Source organism: Talpa europaea (assembly GCF_964194135.1).
Source record: "Talpa europaea genome assembly, chromosome: 4".
NCBI lineage: Eukaryota > Metazoa > Chordata > Mammalia > Eulipotyphla > Talpidae > Talpa > Talpa europaea.
Genome location: NC_140070.1, coordinates 123,225,581 through 123,239,811, shown reverse-complemented (window position 1 = coordinate 123,239,811; position 14,231 = coordinate 123,225,581). Strand labels below are relative to the sequence as shown.

General features: G+C 35.7%; 1 protein-coding gene across 1 annotated transcript in view; it reads left to right on the top strand.

The window, feature by feature from the left end:
* NAALADL2 (N-acetylated alpha-linked acidic dipeptidase like 2) overlaps positions 1-14,231 on the top strand; it is an 881,821-nt gene that overhangs the window by 829,488 nt on the left and 38,102 nt on the right. The window contains exon 13 of the mRNA XM_084231106.1: positions 11,839-12,037. Coding sequence (XP_084087232.1) covers positions 11,839-12,037 — 199 coding nt within the window. The remainder of the gene's footprint in view (positions 1-11,838; positions 12,038-14,231) is intronic.

The window sequence follows — 14,231 nt, the reverse complement described above, 5'->3', positions numbered from 1 at the left end:
AAAAAAAAAAAGAAATTGAGTGAGGAGGTGGAATCACAGAGGAATGACAAAAGAGTTAAGAAAAGCAAGGTTGGGGCCTCCCTGGTGGCGCAGTGGTTGAGCACTGGGTTGCGAAGCTGCCCGCAGCCTCTGTGGCATCGGTTCGATCCCCGGCTGCTCCCCAGCTGCTCCCTGGCTGCTCCCCGGCTGCTCCCCGGCCACCGGAGGAGGATCCCACATGGCGCGCAGACCTCTCCTGCCGCCCGCTGCTCCCCTCAGCAGTGTACTTCGGTCCTTCTGCCTGCTCTGCTCCCCGCTCTGGCTCTGGTGAAGTCTCTCACCCTCCGCACTTCTGACTGTACCCAGTGCTTGTATAAATAAATAAAAAATAAATCTTAAAAAAAAAAAAAAAGAAAAGAAAGGTGATTATGAGAACCTAAAGAGATCAGATTATGTCCACTTGAATCTTGGCATTGCCAAGCATTAACGCAGGAATAAGTCCTGTAGGAGGAAATGACAGAATCATCCTCTCCAAGAGTCAGAGTTTTCGAAGAAGGAACAGTGATCTAGAGATACTGGACTTGCTCTTCTCAGGCTTTGATGCGAAGGACGCGGAAAACTGAATATGGCTCAGAGGACTGCAGTTGAAGCAGTCCTTAGAAGGAGTCAGGTTTTAGTTAAAGTAAGAAGGTAAAGAGACTATCGTGATAGGCCAGGTTAATCACTCTTTCATTAGTAATGATAGCTCTAAGTATGTCAATACAGGGGAAAACAAACAAAGAAACAAAACCAGTGCAGTGATTCTACCAAGATTTCCACTGAAGGTCGGATTAAACTCTTCCCTAATAGTCAAGGTTTTCCACTGGATAAGACAGGACCATTTGACTTATTTCTGTTTTATTAGACTACCGCTCTAGTTGAACAACTTTTTCTTTGGTTGTTGGTTATTTTTGAGTAATGGTTTCTTTTTATGTGAAACTACTTGGATTTCCTTGTCATTTTTACCCAGAAAAATGCATCCTGACTTAAGATGTAACGGTACTTAAAAAAAAAAAAAAAAAAAAAAACAAAGCAAAACAAAACCAAATGTGACTGATAAATGTAGGAGAAAATATTTCTCCATGACCTCAGAATAAATGTCTCATCCAAGTGCTATGATTTGTTATCTTTAAATTATATACTTCTTAATTTTAGTCATTATGAATCAGAATTACATGCTCTGTTTCATAGTTAAAGATTCATCAAGGACTCAAATTGTAGGGAATTTTGTGGATCTGTTTTATTTTTACTACTTTGGTTATGAACTTATTTCTAACATAGAATAACATGTTAATATGTAAATAATGGATATCAATTATCAACTAAATAAATATTTCAGCTTCAATTTTGCTACAATGCTAAATGATTTCACTAAACAGTTCCTGTACCAGGTTAAATAAAACACATAATCTTCCTCTTAATACAAGAATTAATTGTTTACTTATTTTTTTTTTGTTATGACAGTAGTGTTGATTAGTCCTAAATTCTCAAAGTAAAAAAAAAAAAATGACCTTCAAGTCTGAACTATAAAATACTGTTTCTCCTTACTGCAAAGAGTTTAAGTATGAAGGTCTCTGAAACCCCATTGCATTTTCAACAGTGTAATTTTTACCCCTTGACAACCGACCATCTTGTTTATTTATTACACAAGTTTACAGTAGCAGCAGACCATTCTCTACTGTTCTCACAACCAACAGAAAGAAGGATAATTTACCAGTGAATAATTTGTTTGAGTTGATTTATTGGATGGTTCTTGAAAGCTCATTTTGACTGAATGACCTTGGCTCCTAATATTTGGTCAATGCCAACCACATAATAGTTAGAAAATGAATATTTATATGTGTCCATGGATATATAGTATAAACAGTGACTGATAAGATAACCGATACACTTCAGATGTACTTGTGACAGATAAAATATGTCCAAAAAGTGCACATTCAAGGAAACAGTACTAGATTATGGAGGGCAGAGGGAGGTGTCAAAAATTAACAAATGCCACCACAACTTTAAATCTGAAAGTTGACTGAGAAGTAAGTACTTAAAAACATTACTAAGTTTATGGTTTCACACTTTATCCCCCTTTTAATATATAAAACAGCACTGCAAAATAATTAATGATTATATAATTCCAATGTTTTTTTGTTTGTTTGTTTAATGTCTGAAATTTTTCTTTGCAAGAATTCTGGCTGTCAATTCTTTCACATTATTGCAAAAACTAAAAATGACCAAATAAAATAAAAGTGATTTTCATTTGATCTGGCTATGTACACATTTTGCTTAATGCAAGCCAGACTCAGCAGGGAACACAACTTAGAACCATGTGGCTTATTGCCACCTCTGATTCTCACTAAATGTAAAATGTCTGTTGGCAGTATTTCCGCCTGTTCTTTGAAAAACTGACAATGCTGATTTGATCTGACTTTTTTCTTTTTTTATTAACTCTGATAATTCATTAGTGTCAATCCCTTCATTTTAGAAGAAGGCTTAGTATCTCAAGGCGATGATGCTACTGAGGTGAGCACATATGTCCTGTTAGAAATGTAGTTTCATATTTTCAAATGTCACATCAATTCTTTTCTATATTCACAATTGATTGAGACCCACCTAATGTCTCTTGACATTTTTTGAGTGATATAAAATGAATTTCCCAGTTGACAATATTAAGCTTGTGCTGTGTAAATTGTATGATTTCAGGCCTCCACCTACTTATCTCCTGTCTTGGTTTTATTACCACTAATTCCAACTTTAGTCTAGCCTGGGAACCGCAAATATCAGTACACTAGGTAGCTGGCTCTGATTCCACCTAGGAAATCCAAAGTGGCCCATCTAAAGTTCAAAAAATTCCAAAGAAAGATTTTATCCCCATGGAAATTCTCAATCATGCTAGGTTTCTAGTGGTTTGATATGAGCTGGCATTTCTGGAATTGACCTATGTGTGATGATGACTTAAATCAAACGCAGTCTGAGAAGTATGTGAGCTTGCTTGCTCAAATTGATAGATAAGTTTGGATGATAAAGCAGTTGATCATCCATTTGATACACATTACTAAAAGTATGTTTAGTGTCACTCCCCATGTTATTTTTATACGGATTCTGGCTGCATACCTATATTAAAGATTGTATTCTACTTATTAATGTTCTGCACCATGTCAAAAAATGATTTGAGACAGCTTTGTCTTATAGCAAATTCGACATTGTCAGTGTTTATCTCCTGAAGCTAGTCTTTCTCCCCATTTTCCATTGAGCTGATATTTTTATTACCTAATGCCCCTTAATTATTAGCCTAATTATGTTGTTGTATCCCCCAAATTATACTTTCTTTTCTTTTGTTTATCTCCTGTCTCACCAGTGGCTGCTGCTCATTGGGTTTCCCTTTGTGATTGCTTCCGTCTGTCTTCTGGTACTTCATCCTAACTTGTATAAACTTTTATTTTCAGGACCTACATTGTTTTATATTTCACTGCATTGATGGAAATAACCTCTGTGACTTCATGAGAACTCACCCTCCCTTCATCATCTACTGTACTAGGACTTTTTTTTTTTTCCTAATTGTTTTTAGGATAAATCCTGGGCCATGTCAGGATAGGCCTATCATTTCATGAGCATTACTTTACTGGTAACATTTAAAAGTTTTCTTTTTCAGATACTTTTAATATTGATTTGTAATAGAGCATAAAGTACCCTTACTCTCATGCTAATTTATTTTAGTTAAGCCTTTTTTTTTTAAAGAAATCAGTTTCTTGGTTTAGTTAAAAATATGTTAAATTCACGGGGTCTCCATGGTGACACAGGGGTTAAGTCTCAGCACTATCACTATTGCCACTGCAGCCTGAGTTCGATCCCCGGTCAGAGAGTTGACCCAGATGGTGCAGCAGACCTCTCCTGTCTGGCTGGCTGCTCCCTGTGGCAGAACATCTCAGTAGATCCATCTTTTCTGCTCCCCACTCTGCCTCTGGTTATTCCTCCCACCACTACCATCCCTGCACTGCTAGGCTACACCCCAGTTCTTGTATGCATAAACAAAAATACGTATATATTAAACTCTCATATGCTATTAAATATACAATTTCTACCTCAGGAAGAGAATGATAAAAACAAACTGCACATGAACTTGCTTATTTATTGATTTTTTACATTTCATACATGTTACCCCTCTTTATTTATGTTATTTTATTTTATTTTATTTGTATTGAGCTTATGTTTTACATTGTTGCTTGTAATTTGGAAGTATGGCCACCCCCTCCCACTTCAAGTGTTATTGCCATAGTGCGCCCACCACCAAAGCACCAATGATACACCACCTTAACCCATTTGTACATGAATTTAATTCAGTCAAAAAAGTTTATGCTAAGTCTTCCAAAGCAGCCAGTAACCAGATCATGTTGTTGCAAATACCGTGCAGTGGCTGCATCTGTGGTGTCAAAACAAAGGCCCTGGTTCAATTTCTGTGCCAGTTAAACACTGTTGAGAGAGAGTGGGGCCTCCCTGGTGGTGCAAGTGGTTAAGCACAACACTCTGAAGCACAACACTCTATCCTCAGCCTCTGCAGTACATGTTCGATTTCCGGCCAGGGAGCTACCCACATGGCACAGCAGACCTCACCTGTCTTGCCTGCTGCTCCCCTCAGCAGTGTTTTTCAATTGATCTGTTCTGTTCCCTGCTCTGTCCCTGGTGAATCCTCTCAGCCCCTGCACCTCTAGCCTGTACCCCAGTTCTTATCTGCATAAATAAATAAATCTTTAAAAAAAAGCACTGTTTGGAGAACTCTTCCAAGGAGTATACTGATAGTATTGCTAGATTTTCATCTGCTTTGACTATCTGGGTCATCAGATCAAGTAGTTAGAATACAAGATCATCTTTAGAATGTGTTCCTCACTCAATTCTTCTAAACATGGCACTTTGGCATCTTTGCAAAAAGAATTTCTGTTGTATGTAATTTAGACATAATTATGTACTATCTTCAGGTACATTATATCTTTAAGTAATATCCTTTTATATATGTATTGTAAAATCAATGTTAGATTATTTGAGTAGCAATAGTGCCCTAACTCCCCCATTTCTTTCTCTACCTGATTTTTGTTTGTTTAACTTATTTAAATAACCAGCTGAGATGATTCATTGTGATTCATACTAAAGAAGGCAGCATGAAGAATAGAAAATGTAGGATAATAAAGAACTGTTGTTTCCCCTGGCTGAAATCATATTGGCAATTTCTTTTCTTCTCTTTAGTGATGCCACAAGATATTTTTAAAATGACATTAAGTAACTACATTTTTCCCCCAAAATAATCTTCTATTTTGCTTTTAACCACTGCATTAAGTGGAACATAAATCATACATTTTCTTGTCACTATAAATCAGTAAAGTCTAAGCTGTGATTTTGCAATTGTTAGCACCTTTAAAACTGTGATAAGCTCATCCATAGAAGAATAGGTTCTGTGAAATATGATTAAAGTAAAAAGCTATATTTGTTTGATACAAAAATGTAGTTTTAGAGTATAACCAGTACATTTAACTCTTAATTTAAATTGAAATCGAGTGGGTCTTTAAAAATACAGCTGCAAAACAAAATCAAAAAATAAAAAATGGAAATAAGGTAAAATTTACAATTTTTTACATGATGAAGCTCTGAAGAGAGACCACACTAGTAGGTAGTATAATTGTTATTTAAAATAAGGTAGTTACATTTTTGTCCAGGAGTTTATAGAACAGACTTGACATACATGTGTTTTTTGCAGGCTGAAGTTCACCTAGATATAAATCCATAAAATGAGGTAGTTTGCTTAGGTCCTGGATCCTGGCAATTAGAGCTTGTATAGGTTTGGCAGTGGGGGGTGGGATGGGGGAGTAACCAACCCTATAGTTACTGTTTTTACCCAGAGATATTAGAGGCCTTGTGACTAGGACTTGTAGGAAGGAACTTTGGGCTTATGTTCTATTGGAATGTATTTGAGGACCTATAATCTAGATTCCTTAGGAGGAACAAGTTTTCTGGGAACAGCTTGGCACTTCAGGAGTCACTCCACAAATCCTCCAGAGTATTGTTCTCAGCGCCTTATAATCATTGTGACATTGAATATTACTTTAGTTCCATGAACTGAGTTGGATATTTTTAAGACCTATTTAGAGACCAAGAAACTGGGCCTCAGTGCTGTGTGTGTGTGTGCGTGTGTGTTACTTCTTGGGTATCTACATTTAAGTGGTAGATTTAGGGTTTGAAGGACAAAGACCTTGCCCTTCCCACTATACCACACTGCTTCTGAAACAGCTATTAGGGGTGATAGATGGCTAGAAGACAGTATTCCTTAGTATTGGGAATATGTTTCCTTCAACATTTTTTTGAATTTTTTTTAAAATTTTTTTATTGAATAATATTGCATTGTAACACTCTATCAACTTCAGATGAACATCACTGTAAATAGATAGCCCTTCCTCCCTCCTTTCTCTTTTCTTGCTTTTCCCCCTCTTCAATTAATATTAATGGTAGAGAAATGGGAGCATTTAAGTTAGAAGTGGATCCATCCTCTGGAAAAGCAAAGACTAAGGGAAGAGACAGGGAAGATGGATCAATGGTGTTGTTTTCAGATAGAACATTCCCAACCCCCACAACTTTAATGTAGATAATTTCCCAGAACTTTGAAAAGTTCATTTGAGATGCCCTTGACTTCTGGGCAAGTCCATTATCTGTCTCTCAAATTTCACTTCTTCCCTGGACTTACTTAAACTATTCTTTTACACAATTCTTCAGTCATCCTGATGAGCATTTATTATTTTTTTTACATTTATTCTCCTTTTGTGGATTATTTGTAACTAGATTTGGAATTTATTATTGGTAGAGATTTAATCATATTTTGTCTTTGCCTCTCTTGAACGCTTACAGAATATCCTATGAAATAGATCTTAGTAAGTACTTACTGAAAATAAATGTGCATTTTACTTTGAGATGAAGGAGAAAAAAATGCAAATATTTCTGTTTGAAGTTTAGAAGTACATTTCAATTGTCTCTTGGTTAATATCAAGATAATTTGGGGCCTCCCAGATGGTGCAGGCAGTTGAGCACAGCGCTGTGAAGCTGTCCACAGCCTCTGCATTGTGGGTTTGATCCTGACCAGCCAGGGAGCTACCCACATGGCACAGCAGACCTCTCCTGTCTCGCCCACTGCTCCCCTCAGCAGTGTATTTCAGTCAGTCTGCCTGTTCTGTTCCCTGCTCTGTCTCTGGTGAATCCTCTCACCCTCCCACACATCTGGTCTATACCCCGGTTCTTGCAAAAAAAAAATTTGACTAGGTAATATTGCATTATTTTCTATTATATTATGGTTTGTTTCCAATATTTATCATAAATGTGCATGTTCTACTTTGCAAGTAATGCTCAATGGTTGGATTTTCACAAGGAGAATTATTGTAAGATATAAAAATATTATTTTAAAAGTTTAACTGTTTTACTTTTTGGTCTTTTTTTTTTAATTGAGGCAACATTGGTTTTCAACATTGTATATAATTTAGAGGTATAGGATTGTATCCTTCAGATGTATGTTCACACACCACACCCACCACCAAGGAATCCATAGTCCTCCCCTATAGTCCCTTGTGCCCCCTCCACACTCTGCAATCTCTCTCTTCCTCTCCCTCCGGTAGCCTCAACTCTATAGTTAGATTTCTAGTGTCTGTTATTGGTTTAGTTTTATCTTATGCTTTGTTTTACTTTATATTATCCTTTTCCTTGTTTTTCAGAGATTTGAAATCTCAGCCTATGAAGCAAAAATGACTCAGACTTATTATCACCACAGAATAAAATTGAGAATCTTTATTAAAGGGTGTATGGGGACAAGTGTGATACATCTGTTTCACAATTCAACTTCAAAGATTAAGTAATCTTTGAAGACCCTTTTGATAGTAATTAAATTGATTAGACTTTATATGTTTTTGTTTACTTTAATATTAAGTTCTTGATCTTTAGTCTCTGTGTATATATAGCTTCAAGATAGATGTGTTGACTCTGAGAGAAATTTCTAGCTCCCAGTTCATATTTTTGCTCAACTTAATGAATGGCTTATTAAACCTGAACTGTTAAGAAATTATTTAGTCTTCTCTGCTCTGACATTCACTGTTTCTTAAATCAAGCTTTATGTATTCTTAGTTCTTATGGGTTCTTATAGACCATATTTTGATTCAGTGTAGTCTAATTTAACTACTACCATAGAATAGTCCTTTTTCTTTTATTTTCTTCGTTTTTGCTTGTTGTTGATTTTAAACAAGAAAGTAAATGAAATAATACTTGCTTTGCTCTTTTTGCACCAAATCTCTCTCTGAGTGACTTTGTAGGCATTATTTCATTTAATGATACATTTTAAATACAATATTATAATTCAACAATTACTCAAAAAAATTTAAGAAGTGACTACCACATACTAGGTATTGTGTCAGAAACTGGAGATACAAAGATTGAGAAACATATTAGTTGATTCGGGGGGTGCTTCTCAGCCAAGGAAGGTAAGACACAAAGCAAATAAGAATGAAAGCATTACAGATGTTACGATGCTATGATAAAAGTGTGTCATTCACACATTCATTTTTAAATGATATGCCAGGTAGTATTGTAGGTGCTGGGAAAATGCCCTGAGCAAAATGGATCAAAATTATTTCCCTCATGGAGCTGACATTCTACTCAATATCCCAAAGATCATGAAGGAGCAATTATTTGCAGTCATAGAACTTATATAGAGAAGGTGACATTTTTTTCTGAGTCTTATTTGAACGAACAAGCAAGAGCTAATTGGCATAGAAATGTCCATTAGGAATCTTTGGCGCACCAATTGTATATCAAAATGATCAAGTGAGCATTCAAACTAAGGCTACTCTTCAATTTGTAACCTCTTGCCTTTGAAGTAATGAGTGCTAAGGATGTGCTGTAGGTGGCAGGTTTACACTATTTGGGACCTTTCTGGAACTAGCCTGCTTCTAAATCTGTCAAGTGTCTATATCTGCACCATCATGAAAGATACCTTCATTTGAGGCTAAATAAGATAGAATAGTACTATTTGTATCACTTGATTCAATAGTAATGTCTTCAATCTGTAGTGTATGTTACATCAGAACAGATTTTTCTTTCTTAAATGGAAAACTCTCAAGGATGTCAAACTTGCTTTTTCTGTTGTTCAGTCTTTCAATAGCAGTATAATCAAAATGTGCTTATCCATCTTATTTTTCTCCTTGTGCAGAGATATTTCTTATTAATGCTCCATAGATTGAGTTTGGTGAACCATCATAATTTAAGAAAAAACAAATCTTCATAAAATTAAATTATTAATGTTATTTAGGGGCTAGATCTCCTCAATGAACATACATCTCCAGGCTGAGGCTTAAGTTCTCTTGTGAAATCAAAGAACATTGAAAACATCAAAATGATAAAACTTCATAAGCTCCTATAATTAACTTTATTTTTATTGTTAATTTCAGTAATCTGAGAGCTATAAAGAATGCATCTCTGTAGAGCTCATAAAGGTCATTTATCTCTACATAGTATTATTTTGCTATTGGATTTTTAGAAAATGCTTTATTAAATCCACTGGTTTATTTAGTAATATTGAGTATCAGTACTAGGCTGGTAACCTAAACATGTGACATATAAAATAGCCCTATCAAATGAGGAAAGAGATCCTAAAAATAAGTATATTAAAGATTACTACTTCTATAACAAACATATTTTATACATCAGCTATAATTCTGATCTAGTTTTACTTTTATTAGCACATTACATATTTGTAGTACTTCTTAAACTTTAATATGTGTGGAATATGCTGAGTAGTATTTTGAATTCCTGAGCTCTGTTTCCAGAAAGAGATCACAGGTCTAGGAATTTGCATTTTGCTTCACAAAGACCAGGTTTGGAAGCAACTAACCCTAGAACTTCAATTGGATAAAGCCACTTGTGAGTTTTTCCTTTTTCCCAGTGAAAGTCTAATCAGACCTTTTTTATCCTTCTGTCTACCTAACTCAGTGCAATGACCCCAGGACTTCCAGCTAGGGGTTACCAGTCATTAGCTTGAAGTCATCCTCTGTGGTGATACACTAACATTATTGGAGTCAGTTTTACTTAGAGTCCTGAGAATGACATCACTAACTGTTGCCTTGTCCTACAACTGACTCTAATGATGGAGATATCTAGAAGATGATGGTAGATGCCCTCCTCATACTATGACAAGTTTTTGCTTTTTAAATAAGGTGTGAAATCACATCAGCTGGGAACTGTCCACCTATAAGGAAGTCTTTTACAAATATTAATCATTTAGTTCTCATAACAAAACTATATAGTAGTTGATATTATAATAATGATATTATTAAGTTAATTACACAGATGAGGACACTGCATCTTAGTAACTTGCCCAAAATCACATAGCTACTAAGTTATAGAGCCGGGGTTTGAGATCAGGTGTTCCAGCTCTAAGTATAGTGGCTATAATCACTGCATTAATATTGACTTTCTCTTAGTCAAAGGAATGTCCTGAGGGCCTTTTGCTACTACTCTTCATATGCAAATGACTGTCAGTAAATAATCCAAACAAATATAAAATAAAGCAACAACAAACAAAAATCATTTTAACGCAAAGTGTAACAATGCAAATATTATATCAGAGAGTTAACAGTATTTTCAAATTGATTATGTATTTGAGCTTCAAATTACAGGAAATTTCTATTATAGAAAAGAGTCCAATGACACATAACAACATAGAGTAAAATATCTCATGTTTTCAGTAGAAAACAATTCCTTCTACTTTTCTTTTTCTTGGAAATACAGGATACTCCATGATGATGATGAATGGAATTTTGAGTCAGAAAGATCAAGTTTCTTATTTTGGCCTGTTATCTACTTGATGATATATGGCAATCAATTTAATTCTCATTTTCTATGAAATTAATATGAAAATAAGAGGTCTGGTGAATGTGAGACAAGCTAACTCAGGAACATGGCAGTCTCTCCACAAAGTGTACCTAATTACCTGTATTTCTAGTGGTAGTATAATAATAATTATATTAGTAGTAGTCGTAATAAATTTAATACTTCTAGTAGCATATATTATGTTTTTTTTAAATAATTTTTTTAATAGAGGCATGTTTTTATTTATTTATTTATTTGTTTGTTTATACATGCACTGGGTACAGTCAGAAGCGCGGGAGGGTGAGAGAATTCACCAGAGCCAGAGCGGGGAGCAGAGCAGGCAGAAGGACCGAAGTACACTGCTGAGGGGAGCAGCGGGCGGCAGGAGAGGTCTGCGCGCCATGTGGGACCCTCCTCCTGTGGCCGGGGAGCAGCCGGGGATCAAACCGGCGCCGCAGAGGCCGCGGGCAGCTTCGCAACCCAGCGCTCAACCGCTGCGCCACCGGGGAGGCCCGCATATATTATGTTTTAGATAGAATATTTTTGTGGAATGCATAGTTTTTTTAAAGATTTATTTATTTATGCATTCAAGAGTTGGGGTACAGGCCAGAGGTGTGGGGGGTTGAGAGGATTCACCAAAGACAGAGTGGGGAGCAGAACAGGTGCCTCTACTGAAATACACTGTTAAGGGGAGCAGTGAGCGCGACAGGAGAGGTCTGCTGTGCCATGTGAATAGTTTCCTGGCTGGCCAGGGATCCAACTCCTGCTGCAGAGGCGGCGGTTTGCTTCATAGTGCTGTGCTTAAGCCCTTGTGCCACCAGATAGGTCCCAGAATGCATATATTTTTAAAATTTGATGTTGAATCTTTCTTGTGACACCATGTTTATTTTGCTCCTTGAAGAACAAATGTATTTCATAAATGGACTCATTTATCTCTCTCAGGTGATCAGCCCAACACTCATCAACTGCTAGCCCTGTCATCCCACCTTCGGGAAAGTGCTGGACTCTTCCAGTCAGACGAGATGCGTCCTGCCAATGACCCCAAGGAGCGGGTTCCCATCCGTGTTCGAATGCTCAATGACATTCTCCAAGACATGGAGAAAAGCTTCCTGGTACAGCAGGTGCCGCCAGGTTTTTATAGGTAGGTTTTGTGTCTCCAAATTTATATGTTTATGCCTTTAATAACTTTTTTTTTGTGTTTAACTTTCAGAATATTTAAAATAAAATACGAAGCAGTTATTATAGCTGCAATTTGAGGACCATGCCCCTCCCCCACAGAGAGGTTCAAGTGCACAAATATAGAATAAAGAAAACCTAGTTTAGTACATGATGTCAAAAATGACTAAGAGCTTTTTAATATTAATTTCAATATGAATCAAAAGTGATACGACCACTGAAAAGCCAAATATGCTTTTCAGAAAATAGGCCCATCCTAACCTGTCCCAGTAAGAATATATCTAGTGCACTGTGCTTAATTCTAGAAACTATATTTTAAGTGAGATTAAATAAGTTTAACATTCAGAGGATAGTAGGATATACATGGACTTAAAACAACCAAGGAATCAAGGACATTTGGTTCAAGCATCATAAAATCGGTATTTCTGAATAGTTTAAAGATTTTTTTATAAGAAGAAGGAACCAATATGAATTCTTAGAGGATGAAATTAGTAATACATGTTTTTGTTTTAGAGGTTCTAGGTATAGTAGAAATTAAATAGAGAGAAAATAGAATTTAAAAGATTATGACAACTTTAAATGTTTTTATTTATGTTTGATTCTTCTACAAGACATAAAATATAAATCCATTCACCTTTGTATAGAATAATTGCATATAAAATGTGTGTGTGTCTGTCTTTTGGGTATGTGTGTGTGTGTGTGTATATATGAAAATATTTTTCTTGCATATATGTGTATATATGTATGTGGATATATTATATAAATATCTAGTCTAGGGTTTATCATGAAAATCTCAGGAGACAAAGAGTTGTTGGAAGAATAATGAGACTGAAGAAGGAAGACTATTAGGCCAAGAATTCTCACTAGTAAAGGATCTCAAGTTTAGATTTTGTAAGACGTGAATTTATATAGGTATGTGTATGTATGTGTATACATGTAGATATGCATGTATATATGTGTACAAACATGTAAAGTAAAACATATATGTATATATAACTATATGTATACACCTATATATAGACTAGACATAATGTATATGATGGATGTAACAAGAACTAAAGATCTAAAGCACAAGAATACAAAAGCTTTTCTTAAATTTACAATTTTTTTAATTGAAGTAATGTTTTACAACTCTGTGATTTAAGTATACAGCTTCACACCATGCCTAAAATCAAAGCATTTATAATCCTCTGCCATAGTTCATATGATGAACAGGTTTCACTTTTTTAAAAATTAAACAACCTCTACAGATATTATTCATGTAAGAATCTCAGATTCCAAACTGATGGTGTTATGGTAATTCTTATCAAATTTACATGGAGAAAGTCAAAAGTGATTTGCATTTTAAGAATATTATTGAAAGATATTCTCTGAATAAAGCTAAATATTACATTTGGAATGTGAATTTTGTTCCAAATGTGTCCCTAACATTGAAATATATTAATTTTGTACTCTGAAAAAGAAATGTTCCCCATAATTTAGCACCAGAAGATTCAAAGACTTCAAATTCTATGATGTTACATCTAAAACTGACTGCCATTCTAGTAAATAAATCTTCATTGAGCACTTCTCTGTATACAAACACACTGATAAAAACTATCAATATAAGATCCCTACCTTCCAAAATTTTAACCTAAGGATAAAATATGTAAGTCATAGATCAAATACATTTTTAAGGTAATGTCACAAAGTGTTCCATGAATACTGCTCATAAGAAATGTCGTTGGGGGCCTCCCTGGTGGCGCAAGTGGTTAAATAATGCACTATGAACTAATCCATAGCCTCTGCAGCAGGAGTTCGATCCCGGGCCAGCCAGGGAGCAACCCACATGGCACAGCAGATCGCTCTTGTCTCGCCCACTGCTCCCCTCAGCAGTGTATTTCCATCGATCTGCCTGTTCTGTCCCCCACTCTGTCTCTGGTGAATCCTCTCACCCCCTGTGTCTCTGGCCTATACCCCAGCTCTTGTATGCATAAATAAATAAATCTTAAAAAAATAATTAAAAAAAAAGAAATGTCATTGGGATTCAGTGAAGAGCTAAATTAACTTGTGACATTCTAAAAAGACTTGCAGGGAATAGGAAAAAATTATCTGGGACTTGAGATAATGGTATGATGCCCATTACATTATGGACTACTCTGGGCTGAATGTTTATGTCC